This window comes from Parus major, chromosome 4, assembly GCF_001522545.3.
Source record: "Parus major isolate Abel chromosome 4, Parus_major1.1, whole genome shotgun sequence".
Taxonomy (NCBI): Eukaryota; Metazoa; Chordata; class Aves; order Passeriformes; family Paridae; genus Parus; species Parus major.
This window is the reverse complement of record NC_031771.1, coordinates 60,163,252-60,187,233: the sequence shown is the minus strand read 5'-3', so window position 1 is coordinate 60,187,233 and position 23,982 is coordinate 60,163,252. Positions and strand designations below refer to the sequence as shown.

At 37.1% G+C, this 23,982-nt stretch overlaps 1 protein-coding gene across 4 annotated transcripts in view; it reads left to right on the top strand.

Moving 5' to 3' along the window:
* The first annotated feature begins 9,184 nt into the window (after positions 1-9,184).
* The window catches only part of FAM193A (family with sequence similarity 193 member A), a 45,549-nt gene continuing 30,751 nt past the window's right edge, over positions 9,185-23,982 (top strand). For 2 of the 4 annotated variants that reach the window (XM_015624467.2, XM_015624466.2), the window contains exons 1-6: positions 9,185-9,283; positions 11,872-12,117; positions 14,392-14,558; positions 14,818-14,985; positions 16,810-17,044; positions 20,285-20,409. In XM_015624467.2, the coding sequence (XP_015479953.1) occupies positions 12,028-12,117; positions 14,392-14,558; positions 14,818-14,985; positions 16,810-17,044; positions 20,285-20,409 (785 nt within the window). In that variant the 5' untranslated portion in view covers positions 9,185-9,283; positions 11,872-12,027. Of the gene's footprint in view, positions 9,284-11,871; positions 12,118-14,391; positions 14,559-14,817; positions 14,986-16,809; positions 17,045-20,284; positions 20,410-23,982 lie in introns of those variants that run through there. The other 2 variants (XM_033513734.1, XM_033513733.1) reach the window with 1 other exon arrangement.

Genomic DNA, 23,982 nt, shown 5'->3' with positions numbered 1-23,982 from the left:
TCTGTAGCAGTGGTTGAGGCAGGGATGAATATACCCATCTGTAAGTTTCATGGAATAGTTAAAGTTGGCATCATTCAAGTTAATGGCCAAGGAAGTCATTTGACTTTGTTCAATAAAGTGAAATAGATCAGGAAAATTTATTTGAGTAGAAACTTGCTTTAACTTCCATTTTAAGTTATGTGAATGTAGATTGTTCTCTCTTAGAACAGGATACAGATCAGTTTCATCTTTCTAATTTTGGATTGTGAATTCTTGCCAATTCCTGTAGAGATCATGGCTTTTTTGTGTGTGCTAACATTTTCATGTTGTGGCACTATAACCTGTGAACTCCTTATTTCCTAAGAGGTGCTCATTTCCTGAAAGATGTAGTTTAGGTTGATTCAGCTAAAAGAAAAATGAGTGTGCTATTGAAGAATGTGTGGGAGGAATGGCACAGAATATAGATATTACTTCCTTAAAACTCATTACAGAGTAACAGTATGTGTGTTCTTTTCAAAGTATTACTTCAAAGTTGTCTTTTTGAGGTACTACTGAGGAAAAAAAAACTTTCCCTGGGGAGTTTCATGCACATTTCTTTACAGTGTAGATCATGTCATTTAAGATGGCTGTGTTTCTGTGTATAGATTTTTGTCCCTCCAAGTTTGATGGGTTTGTGCATTTTAAATAACTGTTTTGATGTGAGTCTGATCTGATTACTGCGCTACAGTAGAAAAGTTTTATTTTGGCACTGAGGATCCAAAGGAAAAATAAATGCAGCAGGTAAATAATCAGTTCTGTGTAAATCTACCAGAAGTGATGATTTCCTTAATTTTCACAGGACTTGAGTCTTACAGAACTGAAGTAGAGAGAAAACTGATTTTTCTTTCAGTTCTCCATTCTCCAATGCTGTCTGATATCCTTCCTCTGTGCTCTATTTTTAAAGGTTTTGTGTATGTCTGGGCAAACAAAAACTTAATTATGTATACTTTTTGTGCAGACTCTTAGAACTCATCCGTGTATTTGATCTGCCAGAAGCTGACAGTGCTTGATGAACACTTTTACAAACTGTGGGGGAAAAAAACCTTTAAATTTCTCAGGATACTAAATACGTCTCATTTTGAAAAACAGCTCTGTGTACAGAACTTCCTTCCCCACCCCTGTGAAAAGCCTGTAAATAGTTTTGTCTTAGTAAAATTCTTTGGGAAAAAGTCTCGTTGGCCAAGTAGACTTGAGCTGTAGCAGGAGGTAGTAGGCACTTGTAGTAGTAGATATCTTGTTATCTTGTCATTTAGGATATCTCCTGAAATGGGTGAGATGGGGACAGCCTCCCCACCCCCCCGACCTCACTCTTAACCCATAACTGTTGCTAAACCAGAAAGTATTGGTCTTTTTGAACAGTAAATGCCTGCTACTTATACTTCTGTAATTCCTCTCTATAGATTGATCTTTTATAAAAACAAAGACTTCAGCTGGAAAAGTATTATTTGAATTTCTGTTTCTGTTGAAAACTCCATTGACATTTTGACTTAGTATTAAAGGACTTCATGGATTTTACTGTTGGAAAAGAAGTAATTCAGATTTGAGGTCTTGGGCATGTGGGGAGAGGAATAATTTTGGGGATTTGATCCTTCCGTGGTACACTTGCTTCATAACAAACATGCAAGGTAATGGCACTTTCTAGATTAAGCCTCTCACCCTCAGCTTGTCAGCTTGCTTGACATCAATTTACTTTAGGACTAGTTTTTACTAACTATGAAAAAGTGTTATGTTTACTTAAAGCTAAGTGAGAAGTTTTAATAATACAACTTGTTGTGGAAGGGAAGCCTTCAGAGAACCTGTCTTGCAGGTTAGTCAGATTCTATAATGGTATGATTTTACTTAATAAGGAGAACACTGAAAGCCAATGTTACTACATTAAAAAGACTAAAATTGCAGTAGAAGTGTCACTAAAATTGTTGAAATCTCATAATGTTAATTTTATTTGTATTTTTCCTCGTTATTCATATAAGAAGACTATTAGTTACATATATTCATATAAGAAGAGGATTTAACCTGGGATCTTAAAAAGTTTATTTTGGCAGTAGCACAGTTCAAAAGAGAGAAAGTTTTGCTCATAAGCACTTTCTGTGAAGATGCTTGGATAGGGAGTACCTCGTTTTGGTTTAATATGATGAGCATCTATTGCCAAGTATATCTTTATCTTAATATATTGTCCCTAATATGAAGTAGTATCATATTTCACCTGTTGGAGGGCTAAGCTGAGTGACTTCAACAACAGCCTTCTTAGCTCCTTGCAAATATTTGGATTTGCAGTTGATTGTAACACTGGCTCTCTGCTTTGCATGTTTCTGTCTCTTGCTTGTCTTAACAAACAAAGTGAGTATGAATTCTCAAGTTAGATGAACAATCTTTTCTTAGACCCAACATTGTGTCTCTTCCTCCTTCCATCTTCATAGGTCATTTCCTGTGTTTAGCCCCTGGCTATGTAATTGCCTCTGGCTGAGCATGATGGAGGGAGCACGGACAAAGGGCTGGTGTGCTCCACAGTCACAGGATTTCCAGCCTGCCCCATCCAAATGCGTGCACACAGGATGGTGCACGAATCACTAACGTGCTGGTTTTCAGAGCGAGTTGATGTATCTCGTGTGGTGTTCTGCGGCAGATGTGCTCCTTAGTGCTATACCTATTGAAGATAGATGTGCTGTGCACTAGATACCAATGTAAGTAAGGGTTGAGTCAGCATGCTGGCTGTATTCATGTGCAGAGCTTCTGCCCTCTGGAGCTCTGACAAGCTTCTCATGAACACTTTACTCTTGACTATTGTTCAGCTTCTGGCAACTGCTGTTTCTCCTGCTTCTAAATGATTTCATATCTAAAAGCTGGTTTATCTATATTTGAGAGTAGTATCAAAACTTCTTTAAAATGTAGATATCAGGAGTAATGAAAGCCTTGTAACTCCCCTTGGAGTGCTTGTTCTTTCTCAGCTTTCACTTTCTTATATCCCTGATAATTAACACAAAGTTTTAAAGGTTCTCTGAAATTTTGTGTAGTCCAGTAGCTTTTCCAAGGAGTACCAAGGGCTGACTTGTAGTATCACTGACATGTTTATGTGTATTTTTTCTTTATTTCTAATCTCAAGTGTGTGGACTACACTAGAATAATGCAGGCTAGGCTAGGAAAGGATAATTTAGGTGTTTGTGAATATTAGTGCCAAAGACAGATTGCTTGGTGAAGTGAATTGATAGTATGCAGAGTTACTTGATTGGCCTAATCAAGTGTTGGCTGCTTTAAGAGGGATATTTGAACTTAAATTGTTATGACCTTATCTTTGCTTGTGCTGGTTTTCATTTGGTAGTTTGCCCCCTGTAGTAAAACTAAGTATCTTTTTGCATATGAAGCCTTCACAACTTTCCCTGTTGGTGACTGTTGCAGATAATCAGCGACAGCTTTATCTGTCAGTGTCTCTCCTATAATCCTGAGACTCTGTGGCAAGGAAGTCTGTGTTGGGATGTACAGCTACATTATCTTCAGTGTCGCTAGAGATGTGTGATTATGGCATGAAAAATTTAGATATTTGTCAATTTCTTAAAGAAAACACTCCTGCTTCTGGATCAGGAAGGGATACTATTTAGTTTGTTCATCCTTTAACTTTATAGTTAATAAAACTAACTGGTTGTCTTTATTCTTTCCACTAAGACATGTTTCACTACTGCTTCATGTTAAACCATAGCTACATTTGGACTAGGAACCTCCAAGCTTTTCCCTTTTGCCCATCAAATATTTACCTATTTTCAAGCTACTGATTCAAAAATCTTTGAAATTAAACTTTATATAACTGATGGCAAAAGGCTTATTTCCCCTCAAAACCAATAATAATAGACCCTGATATCTGCTTGAATGTTTTTATGCTAATGAACCTGGAGATGTGTTGAACATTACTGATTATTTTCCTGCCTGCTGTTGGGCATGCTGATTTTGCATTCTCCTTGCTCCAGTGCTAGGAAGAAAACCCTTACCTTTAATCTATAAAAAATACTATTTTAGTATGTTTTTTTTTAGTTGTCATGCTCTCCTACTACAAGAGCTCTTGTGCTTTTGGGGGTTATTTAAAAATTAAATACAAGATCTCTACAAGACTTTTGTCTTCCCTCCTATTAGAAAAGTTTCCTGTTCACCTCCACTCGGGTGTCAGACTTTCATGATGGTGGACAGGGACCATCAGTGACCTTGGGCCATCCCAGCTGGAGCACAGCACACCCAGGCATGCTGTGATTGAGGACACTTGTGCATTTCTTTGCCATGTACTTTGCTTAGTCTCATGGTAGTGTATTTCCAATGCCTTTAAAAATGCTCATGGGTTTCTTAAAGGAGATGAAAAATAGTATGTTGAAATAAAATATGAAATCTCATAGACAAGAGAGATGACACTGCCAAGTAGAAGTGTTTGTTTGCTCTTCCTCTGAAAAACTGGGTTGTACCAGATGTTAATTGGGTATAATGTGGACTTAAAAAAGGGAGGGATAAGTGTTGAAGTGTTGATAATTTACTGCTGTGTTTTACATCATAATATCTCTTCAGTGCTGTAATATATGTTTTGTAGAGGCTATTGCCTCTGCAGAGGCTGCAGTCACTCCTGCCTGTGTTCAAGAGCAGTGTTTAAATCCTTGCTATGCCAGAGGTCTGGCCAGCATGTTGCCCTGACAGTGCTTGCTACTAGAGAATGGAGACAGCTACAGTGTGTGTAGAATCATCTTCCTCCTGTGTGCCTTTGCAGGTCTTACCAGTCTGGGGATGTCCAGCATCAGATTTTGTTTGTTATCTGTTGTTGAATGTCTGATACATTTATCATTATTCTTTTCCCTCATCCACCAGGCATTTGACTTTTACGACAGCTTATCGTTAAATCAGGTTCGGTTAGCGGGGAAAGATCCTAAATTTTCACTTACTGAAATCAGATCGTTTGCTATCTGTTGAACTAAAGCATAAAGAAATCATTCTTCATATCTTCGAGTCAGTTGGGATTTTGTAAGTGTCACTCAGCTGCCAGCAGCAGTTCTGTCACCAATTTAGCTGTGTCTGGGAGAGGAGAGAACAGCTCAAGCTGCGACTGGAGCGTGCCCAAGCTGCGACTGGAGCGAGGTCTTGAGCAGAGTGGTAGCTGAGAGTGCAGCTGCTGAAGGGTGATGGGTGACCAGGGCAGCTGAGGCAGTGCTGTGCTGGGCGCCCTGCTGGAAGTGCCTGAGGCAAGGCTGAGCACAGGAAAGCTGTGGCAAATGGGCTTTGGCTTTAAAATGCAGGCAGGAGAACAGGTGGCATGGACAAGACATCTGGATAGGTATTGGGAGGGGATAGCAGGCTGAAGTTTCATTACTGTTACTCAGATATTGATAGATGTTTCTACAAACTTAATTTTTCACCTCCCTGTATAAAAATAAGATAATTGATTCAAGTGGTATGGAATACAATTATTATATTAAGGCCTTGTAGAATTGTGTGTAGCTGTAATTGTCTCTTAGTAACATCGTTTTTTTTTTCTAATCTGTCTTTCCTAATGCACTTGAGAAAATCAGTGTAGTTTATCCTTGCTCTTTCTCTGGGAGAAATTGGATTCAATCTTCATTTTTTGTTTTCTTTTTAGCATCACATTTCTTTTGAATAGTTTAGGGTTCAGTGATGGTGGATTGAATCTAAATTTCCTTCCTGTGCTTTTCTTTTCCTGAGCTCTCCTGAGATCTTGCATCACTCTTACTTTCATGATGTTTGTGGGGCTTCCCAAGGCTTCAGTTGTGAGACAGATGGGAGTATGTTGTCTAGTAATGTGTCAGCCTCCTGAAGGTCTGATTTCAATAGTGACAGGCTATTAGAGCAAATTATGGCAGTCCCTGAGTGCTTATTTTCTAATTGCTCAACTGGTTCTTCAAGGTCATTCTGGTGTAATCAGGCAGTATTGTTTAAACTGTGATTCCCTCTTTCTTCATGCTTTCTGGTATGAATTATGCTGTGCCAAGATGCTGCATGCCTTATTCTCCAGGAAAATCAACATTTTGGATAAGGTGGGTTAGTGTGACAGTAACTTCCAAGAAACACGAGATCTATTTCTCTATCTATTTTCCATTGTAAATAAAATTCATAGTAAGAGCAGAATCATACACACACACATTTCATTATGGTGAAGAGTGCTTGTGGAGATTCAGATGTTCTCATCATCCATGTCAGCCTTCCTTATAGCATTTACCTTCACAAAATAGTTTTTTAAAATGCAAAACATTAAAATAATTAAAAAGGATACTCAGGAATAAAAAAATAAGGCTTTTAAAATTAAATTTAAAAAGTTAGGGTAAGCCAGAAGTGACAACTGTCTAGCTTGTCACTTCCACTTGAATTCTCTTCACACAGAGTTATATCTGTCAGCATATGGCACAGTAACTAGATCTTGGAAGGTCCTTCTGCCATTCTTCAGTCTCTTTAGTTACTTGAAGAATTTAGTGCTATTAGCTAACTTTGTCATCTCAGGCATTTTCTTGATTCACACTTTGGATAACTGCAATTTGTCCTTAAAAAGCTTAATAATTAAATAATAAAAAAATATAAATTTGCTCTTCTAGTACTAGTGAAGCACAAAGCAAGCATTAACATACTGAAATTATTAGTGGAACTCTGGGGTCCTTGAGCTTCCTTAGGACTCTTGGCTGAATGTCATCCTCTTTTGGTGGTTTGCTAATTTTTCACTAGTCCATTTTCTCTGTATTGTTTTTGTTGGTTTTTTTTCTAGCAGGCCTTTGCTTTGAAACAGATCCTCTTAATACATATTCCATAAATTCCTTTTACTGTGAGAATATCTTTAAGTTCCTCCCTAATAAACATGAACATGCAAAAAATAATTCTGGTGGTTTTGCCCTGACTTTAGGTTACTTAAGCTTTTTTTTTTCTATTTTATGCTTCTATTTGTTTACTTACTGTAGCCTTACAAATCCTGACAGCCTCCTTGTTTCTCATGTACCTCAAGAAAGGATTTAGTTGTAGTTTTTATACTTTTTTTTTCTTTCCTAAATTATTTGTGGGACTGTCTTATATTTTTTTCCCCCTGTTTTCAGCTTGCTATTGTTTGAGCCTCATTTGGACAACTTCTAAAAGATTCTTCTAATATTTTCTCTAATATGTTACTTTAGCCATCTCCTTCCATGCCCGTCATGTCATTATTCATCCCCACTTAAGTCTTCCTTTGTTTGTTATTTTTGTGTTTCCTCTAGGCCTCACATACAATGTCTTATATCTCATTGCCTACAGATACCTGAACACCTACAGTTTTTGATGATTCTCTTTGTTTCCTCCTATTTCTCTAATTCCTCTCTAAGTTCCTTGGGGTTTGTTCCTATTTAAGATATTTAGGTCACTATTAAATTCTGGGGGAGGGTTACACTAATATTTTTAAGCAAATTCTGCACAGTGCTTAGAATCAAGAGATGTTTTTTCTGACAGCTCGTTCCATGAAGCAGTCATCCCAGATATTCAGTGTTTTGTCTTGACTTCCTGCATTTAGGGGATAACAAAAACCTCCCATTGTTTCTGTCTTTGCTTTTGTAACATTTGAGTATCTTTAGCTTGGTCACTCAATGCCTGCATGTTTCAATGTGATGGCTTATGTCTTTCTCATTATCACTGTCTTGAATGTAAAGAAGGTAAATGTACTCCCTTAATGAATAAGTAATGTCTTTGGATAAATTTATCTTTTTTATTAATTTTCTCTAAAAAAGTGTTTTTAGCTACAGATAACTATTTCATTCTAAACTTTCTTACTGGTTTCTTTATTTTTCAATGTATATGCATGCCAATAACCAGTGAACCTCCAGACTGGAGGATATCTTTTCTTGATGAAGACAACTTCTTTTAATCAAACAACCCTTATTTTTTCCACTTCTTGGAAAGTGCCTAAGTAAAAATAGGGAACTTCTTCCACATCAGCATTTTTGTTCCCATAATATTAGACCTGAGATGCTTGACTTGCATATGAAGGGTATTTTCTTAAATTTCTGCTCTGGAAAGATAGGATAGGGTATGGACGTGAAGACATGTGATTTTTTATTTGTATTTTCTCTAGCAGTGATTTGACAATCCCCCCCTTTGCCTTGGGAAAAATTCAACTGAAGGTAGTGGCTTTGCTCTAATCTCCCTGTCTCTAAACTGAGCAGTAGGGTATGCTGCAAAATGTACAAAACTGAAAGATGCTCCTTTGCTCTGACGACAGCTCCAGTTTAGAGTTATGGTTTGGGCACGGGGTAGAAAAGTTTTCTGAATCCAGAACACAAGATCTGGGTGTTCTTGGTCAGACAGACTGGTTTTATTGTGGTCTTTAGAGTAGTCCTAGAAACTCTAATATTCAACAGCAATAGGTGGGAAACTGGAGGGCAAAAAAGAGTTTAGCAAAACATGTGAAAGGTGGAACAGAGGCATGAGATAATTGATATCTGGAATTCAAAAGCTCAACCAGTGCTCAAGAAGAAGGAGGGACTAAAATAACTGACTGACTTTATTTCTCCTTTCCCACTTTTTAAAAATGAAATGCCTTTTCCTCAAGTTGGTACGATCTAGAGCTGTTCATTGTCACTGACTTGAATTCATACATTGTCTTGACTTTCCTCTTGATTTAGTGTCCTCAAATAGTGCTGTGAGAAAACACTTGGGGTTTGTAAAAGGCACTTCACTGCTGTCTGGTGTAGTCTCTGTAGCACTTGTGTAGAAGAGATCTCGGAGATTTCTGTGTGAGTTATAACCTGGGTCAGGAGAAAAGCTGCTGCACTGGAATACTGAATGCCACTGGGAAGCTTGCTGTGGAATACTCTTCTGGTTAACACTGCATATTTTTCTAAGCAGTATGGTATTCAAATTACAGAAGGCAAGAATCTTTGTTAATTGTTTTGATTTACAGTACAAGTTTAAAAGCTAAATGCAAACCATCAAATACTGAAGGAGAGATGTAGTTTTGCTTATTACTTTTCTGTTTCAGCTCAGAGATGCTACTGAAACAGTAGCAGAAGTTTAAAATCCAAACTTTTGCATCTGTATAGCTTTTCTATAAAACAAGGAAATTTCCATCTCTGCAGTTGAACAATGATTTCAATTTCAAAAGCTGTTGTATCAATCTTCAGATACTGAGGAAAATTTTTTTTTAAAATTTTTATAAAGCTCTTTTAGCAGTAAACTCAACTATTGTCACCAATCTGTTGTTACTTTTTTCCAGGTTTCGCTAAATGGTACACAGTTTACAGACAGTTCTGTTGGATCAGAATTCACTGGTGTTTCTCAGGTATGTGCAGTCACATTTTGTGGGTATATATAAAAGCAGAATTATTTACTAATGGGAGAAGATATTAAGCAGTATTAAAGGTACTAAATCAAACTCTTCAAAAAGAATGCTGTGTGAGATTGGAATGTTGCTACTTGAAGTCTGATTTCCTATTCAAGCTTTAAAAACCACTGGAAGTTTTTTTATAAAGTAAAATTTTATTGTTATAGTACTCTTGAAATTGGACATGGATGTTAAAAAGATCTATGCAGTTTTATGGTAATAAAGTTATTCTTAGAAATAAATCTAAATACATAGCAGAGATGCAGTTATTTCTGTTCCAGCTTGTCCTACTTCCAGCTTTCATTTATGAATGTTATATCTGAACATGTTTCAGAGACAAAGTGAGACTGGGTGTTTTCTTGCAGAGATACATTCCACATTTTTTGAAGCTTGACTAGTGGAAAAATATCATGCTTTTCACAAAATGTGCACTTTGTTCTGATGATGCTGAAGAGACATACAAATGTGACCTAATTGCAAGCTCTCCTAATCCAGCAAGAGTTTACTTGCATTGAAATGGTCACATGAACACTCACTGCATTCATCATGCTTTAAATAAATAAGAAACTGGAATTTATAGCTTCATTTTGGTAGGATGGAGTCATAACAGGTATCAGAGAGAATTCCAACTTTCATTCTTGATTTGCATTGTGCTGTAGGAACTAGGGCCTTTAATTTGAACTTCACATCTGTCGTAAACATGGGCCCAGTGGGGAGATTGTTGGGGCTTCACTGAATCTGGCTAGAACAAAGATTGTTGTTCCTCCTGTGTTTGCCATGGCTTTTTTTAATGAATGTGGTGCAGCTTTAAGCAAGTTACACACACACATCTTAACTTCTAGAAGTCCCTGCAGTGTGGCTGAGGTGTGTTTGCCATGACCTTTACTTTTGCAAAAGAGTAAGTGTCAGGTTGCCTTAGCTTCAGAACTTTTACATTTTTGTCCTCTTCTTTTCCTAATTTTTGGAATATGTCCTGCAAATGATGTTCATAAGGATTTGCCTGCAAAACAGTAATGAAGATGTCATCATTCTGACAGGGACTTAATCTGACTTCAAAAAAAAATAATTTAAGAAGGAAGGTTTCAGGGCTAAACAGCCATGACCTCCTGCATGCAGGGGTTTTAGACATGAATGAGCTCTTCAGTTGAATGCTGGTCAGCCAAGAGGAATGTCTAACTTGGGAAATCTGTTTGTGCTTGTAGAGTCTATAAAGGAGTTGGCCAGTCCTGGCCTTTCAGCTGGCAGGAGGTTTTCTAAAAACCTGCAGTAGACTCCTGGAGAGATTGTGTTCTTTTTCCTGCCTTAGTGCTTAGGTGCAAATTCTAGAAGTGGCAGCAGTGAGTAAAGGTTAGCTGTTCTTACTAAATTGGTTAAATTTTTCATGAACTTTTGAAAGATGGGGAGATATTTGTGGAGCTAATCAGTGTGTCTTTTGGGGTTTTATGCCTAGAATTCTTAGTTTTCCTTTCCATATTTCTGAGTCTGTCAGTTTTATAAATGTGAAGAACACAAAAATCAGAGATTGTAATGTTCTGCTGTTTTTCTTTAGATGTCAGCAATAGAGAATTGATTTGTTGTTGCTGTGAGGACAAGAAGAGAGTGAATTATGGTTTAGCTTTTTTGCTCTAAAGAACTGTTCACCTGTGCTTGTGCAGTTGAGCTTTATGAAGTTGTATTTTTTGTTAGTATTGAGATTGGAGCAGCATCAAGAGCAATGCTTGAATTACTTAGTTTGTTTTTTCTTTGAGAAAGAATTAAACTGTTTTGATGCTTACATAGAATATGGTATGAATTAAGGCAGAGTTAGTTGTAATAAAATTGAGCAAATCTGTGATTCTGCCATTACATGATATTTTGTTCCAGTCATCTCTTATGTCTCACAAAATTGGGTTCTCTTTGTCTTGTGCTGCCTGACTTGTTTTTGACTATCAGCCTTGGTGAAGAATCAGCATTGCATGGCAGAACCATAGTCACATGCACAGTAGCATCTTGGAAAAGAATTTAGAATTTAGGTTTTGAAGTACCTTGTTGCCAATCTACTTGATTCAATAGCTGATAGTAGATTTTAGGACCCTACTTATTTGTTTTGTTGATACTGATTTAAAGCTTAATTTTGTAATAAGCCAAATGTGACTTTGTTTCAGGTAGCATTATAAAATGAAATGTCACAGAGCTTCAAAGAGGAGATATTTTTCTTTTTTACCTGTAAATGGTGACAGTAAAAGTAAATATCCCTTTTTAATTTTACTTACTAGATTATTACATCTAGGCCAAAATATTTTAGAGGGAAAGCCTGTAGACCATGCTCCTTGAAAACATTTCTTTTGAAATGGGAGTGTATTAATAGTCAGAATTGTTTGTCTCATGGATATTGAGACTGCTGTATTTGATTTTGGGACTCTCAAAGTATTCACCATTTTATAATGACTAGTAAAATATGTGTGTTGGTTTTTTTTGGGCTTTGTTGTTTGCTTCAAATATCAGAACACCTTTTCTGATATGTATTTTGTGAATAACCAGTTATCTATCAAAACATTTGTTTGTAGACACCGTTTACCTTTGGCTTGGGCCAAAGGGCACCATATACAACTGGCGAGCATTGTCTTCTTTGTAGAAGTGAACGAAAAGATACTTCGCTTTCAGAGAGCGGAATAAAAAATTCTAGCAAAACAGCACTTTCCACATCTCCAAAAGCAAACAATATGCTGCATCTTCCACTGTGGGTGTGTCCAGACTGTCGAAGAACAGTCGAAAAGGAGGAGAGGCACGCTACAATAGAGCAGTCTCTCGTGGTAAGTTCAAAGTACCTCAGTAGACTGAGAAGATGCTTAATTATGGGCTGCATGTCACTCTGTGCTTTGGAACCACTGGAACTGTAAATGCTTAAAAAGGATTTGAGGTGATTTTGAGTTGGTTTTATTTAAACTGAATAGGGAAGTTGTTCCAAAAGTGAGGAGTTCTGGTTCTGACTTGTAGAGTTTAAAGTATAGCAAGGTTGGGATCTGATTTTACTGAGGTTTTTTGTTTTAATTCATTGGGTCTCAAGCTTTGTCCATATCCCCTGTACTTAAATGCAGTTTCTTCTACTTTTGCCAACATGACCTTACTCATTACATGGTTTTCTATTTTGTCTGGTCATACTGCATTTTCCTCACTTTGTGAAGTAAACTATCTGAATTTTCCTTGTTCTTTCAGTGGACTTCTTGAGCCACTGCACTTGCACTGACACCTCCCTGCAGATATCTAAGTTTTGCTGTCATTTCTTTCCTGTGTTTTTTAGTAAAGAGGCACAACTTTGGATAGCATGAATGTAACAGTTTACTAGTCTTGGTAGCACTGCAAGTACCAATTTAATATGTGATGCTAGTATTTCAAGTGGTGAATTCAACCTCATGTAAGAGCTGTGCTTAGTGTTGCAGGAAGATACTAAAAGTTCGTTGACAGGGCCAGCAAAACCTCATTAGATATAAACTGTGTTATACTGTAGAACCAAGTCTTCATGACTGACCTGGGAAGTCACAAGCTTGGGATAATTGGAAGTGCTGTAGATTCCAGCTGACATCTCCTTGCAGAAAGCTAATAGGCTGTGCACGCGCCCATAGGCGCATAGAGATTTTTACTTGAGTAAATCACTGTGAAGAAAGATTGTACAGAGGGTGTTGTTTAGCTTGTAGTACTTAAAAATATGGTTAAGGATGATTTTTGTGAGGAAAATTTTAAGAGTATATCACTTATATACAGCTTGTGTTTACAGATAATGTTGCTATTAACAATGGTAGTTAACTAATCAAAAGAGGTTACATCTAAGGGAATTATTGTGGTGGTATGGTGGTAAACACATTCTAGAGAGTTCAAAGCACAGCAAGACTGAGGCATATTATCATTCAGTTGAGTCAAATTTTTTGACACATTTAAGATCTGTTTAAGGAGTTAGTAAGGAAAATGAGCATCTTAGATGTGTAAGGAGGCAGGATTTGTTTCAGAAACATTTTCTTTAGCTACAAATACTCCAGGTGTAATTAATATTTTATATTTTTTTTTTAATTTGGCAACTGTTTATTTTTTTGTTTTTAAAGAGGAATTTTTAAAAGCAGATAGCAAATAGATATTCCAGGATTGAAGCTTGACTTAAAAAGGCAATTAGTATCAATTAGGTAGCTGATCAAATTAGGGAAGCCAGCTGGGGAAAAAAGCCAAAATTAGCTAAAAAAAAATAAATTGTTACCAGTGACTGCAAGTCTTAGAGTGAGTTCAGGTTACAGGTTTGCTGTAGATGTTCTTGTGTTCAGGTTGCTGTTGCTCTCATTAGCTTGCTTGGCAGCAACTGCATGCTGGTTTGTTCTTACCAGTCTCCATCCTGATCAAGCATTTGGGGCACAAAAAAGCCATCAGCAATCATGAGATGTGAGAGAGGTTTCTGCCTGGTGCCAGGGAAATCTGGTGGCAGACTTGGGAGGGCGCAGGAGAGAAGCATGGCACGTGCTGGGCTGGAGAACAGAGAAGGGAATGAAACTGGAGACAGAAATAGCAGCAGTGTTGGGCGAGTAGTCTGTTTGTGCTAGAATTGAACAGCACCGTGCACAGGAGATTGCATCCATTTCCAATGGCAGCAGCTTTCTAACATCCATTGCTATGATAAAATTATTTCTGGCTGTTACCAACAAGGAGATTTTCATTTTTGCTAGAAGGGGTTGTTAAATTCCGGAAGCCAAACGTACTGTTACGTGGAGACTGCAGATGTAGTGCTGGTTTATGCAGGTTTATGATAAGTGTGGATGATGCAAGCCTTCCTTAAGCTTAGTTCATTGTTTATGCTGAAGTACATAAAGGTGATAATTATAACTAAACCAGTGTACTTTGATCATTAAAAATGAAGCTCTGTTTGTATCATTGGTCATCTCTGTCCATCTCTTGCATTTATTAGGCTTTTGGAAGACTAATTCTTTGTGCCTGATTGAGTGTCCTCCCAAAATATATGCAGCACTAAGAATTGCCGCTGTAATATTTGTCTACCTAATAACATTTTATACCATAAAAACTGTTTGGGTTTTGTTTGTTTTTTTCAGAGCCAAGATTTCCTTTTGCACATGCCTCTTGGAAACAGTGGATCACAGCAGGAATCTGTAGGAGGAGGAAGAATAACTGTTGGTGCACAGACAGTGCCTGCTGCAGATCTTAGCAATTCCTCTCCTTCAGACATAGCATGCAACTGTGAAGCCTGTAATGAACGCAGGTAAGAACTGAACTCAACCTCAGCAGCATGGTGGTTGTAGTCAGATTTTGGTGGTGTTGTAGCTTGTTTGTAGGTATGTGCTTAAACTCTTGAAACAAGTTGTCTGACAGTAACAGTAATTTCTGCATTGCAGTCTTTACCCAGTTTCATACTTTAAACATTTTCAGATATACTTTTTTGTTTTTCTGGAACAGTAGGAATCAGTACACCTATGTGGTGTGTACAAGTAGAGGGTAATTATTTTTGTCTTCACATGCAGAGAAAATTCAGCAGAGCCTGAACGTGAACCTCAGCAGCTTCAGAATTACTGGTCCGAAGTCAGATACATGGTTCGGTGTATTTATCGTCAAGCTGGGACCCCTTTGGCAGATGACCAAGACCAATCGTTGGTACCAGATAAAGAAGGAATGAAAGAGCTGGTGGACAGGTATTCTTCAAATAATATTAATTCTGTTGGATTTTTCAGTACTAGTTTGAACACATGGAAGCTATTGATATGCTGTTTGCAATAGGAATATAAATGTATAATTATGAAAGGGTTCCAGAATGTTATTCTTTAAAAGGCCTTATTCATAAGACAGTGTGAAGTTTGAATTGCCCCACATGAAAATCTTACCTTGTGGAGCTAGCCTGAGGTAGCAGTAGTAGTTAGTGTTTGCATCTTACTGTGATTGTAACACCTGGAAAAAATTTTATAAAAATAAAAAAAAGTTACATTGGGCATTGATCACTAGATGAGGTGGATTTCAATTTCATTCTCATTTTAGAAGCCAGAATTGTAGCTTTTGTTGGTGTTGAAGTGAAAATGGGCTTAATGAGATCCTCAGTGATCTCCAGGGTTTTTTGCTTTTAAGAATAGTGTGGCAAACCTTAAAGAGCTCCAGTAGGATCATCTCAGTTTCTCTCTAACTCAATATGTGGTCAAGGAGTTTTTATTTCCTAGGTTCCATATGTGCTTAATATACTGAGATCTGAGCAGTCTGTCCAGCTGTAGTTCTCGTGCAATTTCTAGTTCAACCTAAATTCTGGTGAGGTAAAGACGTATTTAAAAGAGAAATTCATCTAGCACTACTCTTAATGACTGTAAACCTGAACTGGCTTTAATAGATAATTAAATAAGCATATTGCACTTTGCTTGTATAAAAGCGGTTTGGTTTTGAACATGAGTTGTGTACAAGCAGAGTAATATAGTGTCCCTCCCTATTAGTCACACTTTGTTTATTGAAGTGATCAAAACATGCAATATAGGCCTGGAAATCAAAGATGTTTAAATGTTGTGTAGTGTGTTGGTAATTAAAACTGAATCACAGCTAGAATGGTTATTGATGTTATGCATCTCCTTAATGGAAAAATTTTGGACATCAGAACATATACTATGTAATTTTCTTACATACTCAGGAGCTTATATTACTTGGAACTGTTTTTCACTTTTGACAGAGATTATTAAAATACAAAGACAGAGACAGGATCTCAAAGAAGGAAACCTTAAATACCAGTTGGATTATTTTTCACTTGAGTTCCCTATGGTCTGTAAAGTGTAAAATAAAAAAAGGTTATGGTTTGGGCAGGCACCAATGTGCCCAGTCTGTAATGCTAATATCATGCAGAATGTTTTTTACAAAGGTAGTCAATGGAAGTATTAATATTAAATGCATTTTTTTTTTAAAAAAAAAGGACTGTTTTGTGAGTGGTGAGGGAAAAGCATGGATTAGATAACTCTTAAGTACTTAACCCATTCATTTCTTCTTCCCACCTCCCTGTGCTGTATAAAACCCAAAGCACTCTCTGCATACTTAAACTCCATGCACAGAAATTTAGAGTGAAATTGAATTATTTGAAGTGGTTCAAAGCAGCCATCGTGATCAGTTTTCTTCTGTAGACAGAAATTTGTCACATGTTAAGATCGATGTGGAGAAGTTATGAAGAAGCTTATCTGAAGAGTCTAGGTGCCTGCAGGGTTGGATGCAAATGGAGTTAAGATTTTGTGTTCACAAGCTGAAGTGAAATTGTTAAGTCCTAAATCAGGTGTGCAGGCATCCTAGTCCTAAAGGTACACAGGAGCTCAGTCCCTTAAGTGTAGAAGTAGGGGACTAGACTGTGTTCTCTGAGATTTATAGTTCTCTAAACCTGAGCCACTGTGATAATTTTTGATGATGATAATGATAACTGGTAAATATGTCCAGGAAAATGAAAACTGTTGATTCCATGCTCTTTTATTTCTTTTTTTGTCACAAATATTCTAACAATAAAGGCTTTGTGAAAGAGATCCATACCAGCTTTACCAACGGTTGGAACAGCAAGCCAGGGAATATGTGCTTGAAATGAAGGTTCGTCTGCTCAGACACTTGTCCCTGGGATCTAAGGTTGCATCAACGTTAGCGACAGAAGGGCCACCCCAGGCACAGCAGTTCATCTCACTCCTACTTGAAGAGTACAGTGCACTCTGTCAGGCAGCGTGTACAATCAGCGCCTTCCTAGTTACTCTGGTAAGAATGAAAAACAGCCTTTGTGCTCCTGCTTGCCAGGACTAATGCTGACAGAGTTGTTTCTGGGCTCTTTCATGTGTCTTCTGTGGTTGTGAATTGTAAGGTTCTTGCTATGTTCATCCTTAGATACAGGAAAATTCTGGAACTGCAGTTAAATATTCAGAAGTGTGGAGTAGGTATCTCTTAGAGTGGCTTGATGAAATTAATTTATCTTCACAAAGAAGGAATGTTGTTTGGGGTGCACACTCTGAAACAAATCTTTAAGCAGATTTACAAAATATTAGCTATCATGGTGTGGAAAACACTTCTCTGTTAGTCTTTAATGATCTCTTGACAACCATGATTAAATGACACCAACTTCTGTATGTAGCACTAACTTAAATTGTTTCCATGTTCAACTCTTCACTCACAATGTAGGATGGCTACTTGAAAAGATTGTGTTGCCTCAGACTTAATCTGCTATGTAATTTATTGTTTCTAAAGTTCTTCCTCAAATGCTGTTTTTGTCAACTGATTTTGATGTTAGACTTGGGATTACATATTTGGATATAAAATGGGCAGTAGCCTTAAAAATTTCTTCTTGAGAAAGTGTCCATTGGGTGAGTAATACCATAAATAAATTCTGTAATTTTATTTTTTTAAGGTCTTAGAAGGTTATTAATCCTGTTTTGTTATTAATCCTTTCTTGTGCAACTTTTGTTGAGGTCCTCATCCTGTCCATCCCTTTTCTTGTGTAAGCTTTGTGCAAGTAGAAAAAACAAATATGGCTGAAATGGGGAAGTTGGATTTTATTGCCAGCTAGGTAAAAGTGACTGTCTGGATAGGTAAAGAGAGGAAAAAATAGATAGATGGAACATCCACTATGATGGCCATAGGTGAGGATATAAAGTGGAGGGGAAGCAGAGATTCTTTACTGAGGTAGGGCCGTCAATAAAACTAAATTAGCAAAGCAGCAAGATGTTTCTTCTCTGAACCTTGAGCATATGTGGTGGGTTTTTTGTTGTCAATGCTCTGTATTTGTTGTTGTCTGTATTATCTTTCCCAGCTTTATCACTTACATACAGACATAAGGTCACTTCTATTTCCTGTTTATTGGCTGTTTTAACAGTCATTGTTTCTAACAAAGTGCTTGGGAGAAGGCTGCTCTCGAGGTTGATTTGTGTTGCAGTTTGTTCAGCTGTAAAGTGAAAGCTTTGCAGTGCACCTTAGCTTTCTCAAAGTGGATCTGCCAATAATGAACCCATTAGTGCCAGAATTACACAGCTGATCAGAAAAATAACCATTTTATACCTTTTTCCTGGCAATTACTGTGAACTAGTAGTCATGAAAACTAGTAGGTATAAGAGGTTGAAATGATAGCTATGAGACAACATAAGATGCTTGAACTCCCTTGTCAGCCCCTTTCCTGACAAAATTGAAAGTAAAATAAAATTCTCTTTTAAAAAATAAAACATAAGAAAACACAAAATATGCTATGTTTTTCTTGTCTTTTTCCTTCTGCAGCCCAGTCAGTATTGAAAACATCTTTCTACTAAGCTGTGACCTTGAGAAACTGAAATGTGAGAATGTAGGATACCATCTCTTGTCATACATTTCTTAGTATTATACTTCTCTCATCCTTTTTATTAAATGGAGTAGTACATCATAGCTTTCAGTACTGGTAGTAGGGTCACTAGCTTTTTCAGGGTGCATCGATGTTTTCTCTCAAGATATCAGTAAACTATGGAAGAAGGAATCTTTCCAGTTAAAATACGTAACAGGCAGGCAAGATCTCTAAATGTAGTGTTGCCTTCCTTTTAAGAACAAAAGCTTTGCATGTAGTGTACTGTAGAAGGGCATACAATGCCTTGAACCTCCACCTGTGAGAAACTGATTTCTCAATGAAATTATGGATAGTTGTCCTTCCTTTCAAATGAATCCATCCGACTTCAAGAGCAGTTTTGTGCCCCACCAATGCAGGGAATGACAGATATACTGACAGCAATTTGTAAAGACCATGGTCAGTACAGTTGGCCCTCAAGTACTCAGCATACAGACTAGAGAAGAAATCTTGTGTTAATTCTTTGAGAGAAATACCATATTCTGCACAAACTGATACAGTTTGTGCAGAATATGGTATCTCTTGTGAAAGAGTTTGTTGATAAGTGTTAATTGTTTTGTTCACATCATAATATAGAAATTCCTTAAGAAATCAACCTGCCTCAGTGTTCCTTGAGAAATTATCAGCATTTTATAGCAGTTTAAAATATATTGAAGACATACAACTCAAAATAAAAAGTACACTTTTTTTGCAACTCAAAAAACCCCACAACCTACCCTTCTTAATAATATTACTTTGAACTTGTTTTTTAAAATGCTGATAGTCTTATCTTCAGATCTGATATAAATATGTTTACTTGGTTTATTTTTTAACCCACTGTTATTAACAGAACTTTAACATTCCAGAGTATAATGGTGTTTCTGGGTGCTTGGGGTTATAGTGCTTAAGGCCCACTTGCTGATCTGAGAGCCAGAATGCTTGCATTTAATTCTGCTGTGTGGGTGAGTCCTGGTATAGAAAAGCTGCATACTGCTGGCTATATGTAGGAAAACTTGCTGCCTTGAAAAGTATATTATACGTGTTTTGAATTCTTGTGTTTTAATGATAATAGTCTAAAGGCTTAGTTCTTGAAATTACATACAATTATATGTTCAATAACCTCAAATGCAAAATGTTCCACTTAGTAAAGAAGTGAGCTGTTGGTCTTGTCTGTTGAGAAAACTTAATTCTTTAAGCCATAGTTGAGGAGAACTGTTTATTAGATTTTTGTATCAGCTTTGAATAAAGATTATAGGTTGACATTGTGTATGTGTCTTATACTAGATAAGTTCAAAAAGCTGAAAAATAATCATAAATAGACAATTTTTTGGCAAGAAAACCTTAGAATTACAGGTTCAGATCATAAAATATGTCTTTTGGTGCAGAAATGAATGGGAACTTCAAATAATGTAGACTGATACTTTTTAAATTATTTTTTTCTTAAATTCATGTCAATTTAGAAGGAATGATGCTGTGGTTATTGAAGTCATTAAAAATTGCTTCAGTTCTGAGGGTTTGGATATTAAAACTGGATAACATTTGAGCTGGTTCATACAGCCTGTAGGTTGGAAATTATACTTTTAAAATAATTCTTGCCTTGCACAGAATTTTGGTTTTTTTCCCTTAACCCTGGTTTATTTCTGGTTGCTTTATCATTATAGGAAAATGAACATTTGAAGAAATTTCAGGTGACATGGGAATTGCACAACAAGCATCTGTTTGAAAATCTGGTATTTTCTGAGCCACTCCTGCATAATAGCTTGCCAACGCTGGTGTCACAGCTAAGGTAGAATTTTACTTTTGTTTTGTGGTTTCAAGAAGAAATGAAAACCCATGTTTGCAACCACAGCATTAAAAATATCTGCTGCTGCAATTGAATTTGTAAAAATCTTTGTTCAATCTGTCTTGAAGAAAGAGTATTGTTGATTGAGCAGTCTGCTGTCATAACTTGCTTGTCAGAAGAATTTCAAGCCTAATTTGCTTAGTTGTAGGTTACCCAGTAGAATGACAGCATCCTGTGTCAATACTGATGCTATGACTGAATAGTACTGTTTTCAGTTATCTGCTGTTTTTGCAGCTTTACAAGCAAATGAAAGCCTCACTACCTCCTATTTCCTATAGTGCACAGAACTTAATTTGGAATTTTAAGCCATTTCTCCATTTTCATTGGAGAAACCCCCTTGCTGTATGCTTGTAGGTCTCATGGCTTTAAAGCTCCCAAGGCATTAAACTGTATATTTTCTTAGCAGGGTTGCTCTGCTTGTAATTTGTGTACTGCCAAAGTGTTTGGGTTTTCTAGGGAAGAGGTATTAATAGAAATTTTCTTTACCCTATGTCTGAACTTTAACATACAGTCATGGGTAGTTCATGTTGACTGCTCTGTCTTGTTTGTGATGAAGACATGTTTATGGTCTGTGTTACGTGTGTTCTAAAGGTATTGTCTTGGGTAATTTTCCATGGTACAAGGGCAGTTTGACTAATTCTGTTACAAAAGATATTGTGCACAGTGGAGAAAAAAAAAAATATTTTGAGTCCTCCTTTTGCTAGTAGATACTCGAAAGGAAAAAAGGAGACAAAAAGGTAGAATTGTTACCAGGCTCAGCAAAAAGTGTAAGATCTCTCATAAGTTACCTAATTTGTTTAGATGAAACTGGGTTGATACTGAAAGCTTTTCTCCCCCTGCCTCAGCAGCTGATTTTCTTCCTGTGTTCAACAGCATGTTGTTTAATTGTGTATTTTTCCAGTTCTGTGGCTTTTCTACCACTATCCTTCATCATGTCCATGCTTTTTGACAAGGCCTCTCTCCATCTCTTTGCTCCAGCAATCCTCACTATATAAAAATGTTTTTATCTGCAGAGCTGAGAGCTGGTCTTGGTGAACTTCATGGTTGTTTCTTAACAAAAGCATTTTTCATTTAATATACCAGTTCTGTGCTACTGCAATTAAAGTCAGAGCAACAGAAGTTGTTCTGCAGTCACTGTGGTGACAGCCAGCTTCGAGGCTTACAAAGATGATGAAATCAGAATCTCTTTCTGCACGAGCTTCTTTTCAAGTGCATTTGTGTTTGCTAGGTAGTTTATGTGAAGCACCCTTGAACTTATGGTTTTGCCTAGTTTAATTGATAAGAATCACTTTTTGATAGCAAAGGTTCAGCACAAGCTTCCCATTTCTAGGTTATATAGTGTATGTCTTGTTTTTCTTTGATAAACATAGATTTTGTTTGTATTCATGGACTCTCAGGATTTTATTGTTGAGTTCTCTGTGTCTTGAAGTGACAGAATTAGATTTCTCTTGGAAAGATATGTTTCTGCCTCCCATTGGAAATTAGTGGAGAAATGGTCCATCACAGAAGCCTCACATGGAAAAGCAGGGATCAGCCTAGTCCTCTGCGCATTTGGTCAACAGAGAATCACTTATGTGCAGTAGAGGAAGTATTGCCAGAGTTTCTTTACAAAAGAGCATTGGCCTCATTATTTTCTCTTCCTGAAGAGAAATATGAAATGGCATTTTAACATCTCAACTTTGCTTAGATTTTGGGTGTTTGTCCTTTCTTTCATCCTTTGCTTACGTCACTAAATTTTTTTGTATACCTGTGGCTTTTTCAAAATACATAGTTGTTGTTCTGTGGTTAGTTCCAAGGATGCTTATCAGGTGTCAGACTGAAAAGGTGTTCACATAGGGAGATGTAAACAGCAGCCTTGTGGGGATGGAGTTTGCTTAGCTGATACAAGATCAGCTGTGTCAGTATTCCACAGCTGACAGGGGACATCTGCTGGGGTAAGCTCCCAGGGTCTTGTTTGGCTACTACACCGTCAGCATCTGTGGCTTGTTTAGGAGGCAGCTCAGCTACACAGTCTGCAGACCAGCTGTAAGGGCTGGCCATGGCTTAGCAAGAGTTAATTAGTCAGCAGGGCTTGTAGGTCAGACACAGCATTTCATAAGGATGTGTTTTCATAATGAGTATTTGTAGAAATCCAGTCCATTCAGAGGTGAAGGGATAGTACTTCCTGATGAAGGTGTCAATATGAAGAGTTTCTTAGAGGTTAAATAATATTGATTGGGTTAAGATACTTCTGATTACAAGCAGCCTCTGACATGCCTCCTGTGTTCACCACACTGCTTTAATGTGATGTGGTGACCAGTGAAGTGGCCGATATCTGGGGCTTCTCTGTCCCCTTTGTTTTCCCAGCATGGGATGGGACATGGTGAGGGTATTTGCAGAGCTTTGGTTAAATGCCATTGTCCAAAAAAATGATGTGTTCTTCATCAAAATACCTAGTTTGTCAACAGGTATGGCTTGGAAGTCTCAGTGACTTTAAAGTGAGCAATTCTTGTTAAATTTTATGTATGTGTTATTCTTTTTATTACCTTTTTTAGTGCAGTCAAGGAACATATTCTACCTTTGTTTAGAGGACTGAAATGTTAACTAAATTGTTGCTTATAGTTGCCTTGGGGGTTGAAAGTGTATTTACTAGAATCACATTAGCTTCACTCAGAGACGTAATAAAAAATTCAAGTGTTAATGCTGTTGCATTGCTAATACAAATTTTTTAAAATTGAGTTATTTTGCTTCTGACTTGAGGATATTTTAAAAAATACTTTGTGCACAGCTACTGTGTGAAAGAACAGTAGTAGTCAGGAGCAGTTATGAGAACAACTTACTGATTCTTATATAGTAGGGATCTGATTTTCATCTAATTACATAATACCAGAAACAGAGACCAAGAAAACTAGTATATTGTCATCTAGTAACAGGAGTTGACAGTGTTTTCACTAACAGTAAGAAGTGTTGTATCCTAAAGGCACTGTAGCCCTTGAAAATTCTTTTTGTACTCTTCATCCAATGGACATCCCAGATTTTAGTGTGCAGACTTGCTTGTGCATCCTTCTTAAGTGATTCTGTTGCAGGTTCTGGTCAAAACCAACAAAACAAAATTGAATATATTGGCAAGTTCACACTATCAGCTGTAACTTAGTGCTTACTGAGTTGTCTGTTTGCTCAGCTCTTCATTATGCTTAATTGCCAAGTTAAAATTAAGGGGTTAGTTCTTTGCCAAGTGACAGGCAGGACTATGAGATTCTGAGGTTGGGTTGATGTCCTATTGCAATGAAAATCTATAACAAACCTTCTTGAAATGCTGGAACTGGGCTTAAAAATCACATTTTGAGATGCTACAATTCTATTTTTTTTTTGTACTGACTTTGATTTGCTACACAAGCTCTGTGACTAATTAATTATCACACAGTTTCTCCTTAATTAGAGTAGAAAAATGTTGTAAAGCTTCAGTTTATTTGTGTCACTTGACAGGTCATTACAATTCAGTGTGGTTTAAACACATGTTACTGAGTACAATTTTGT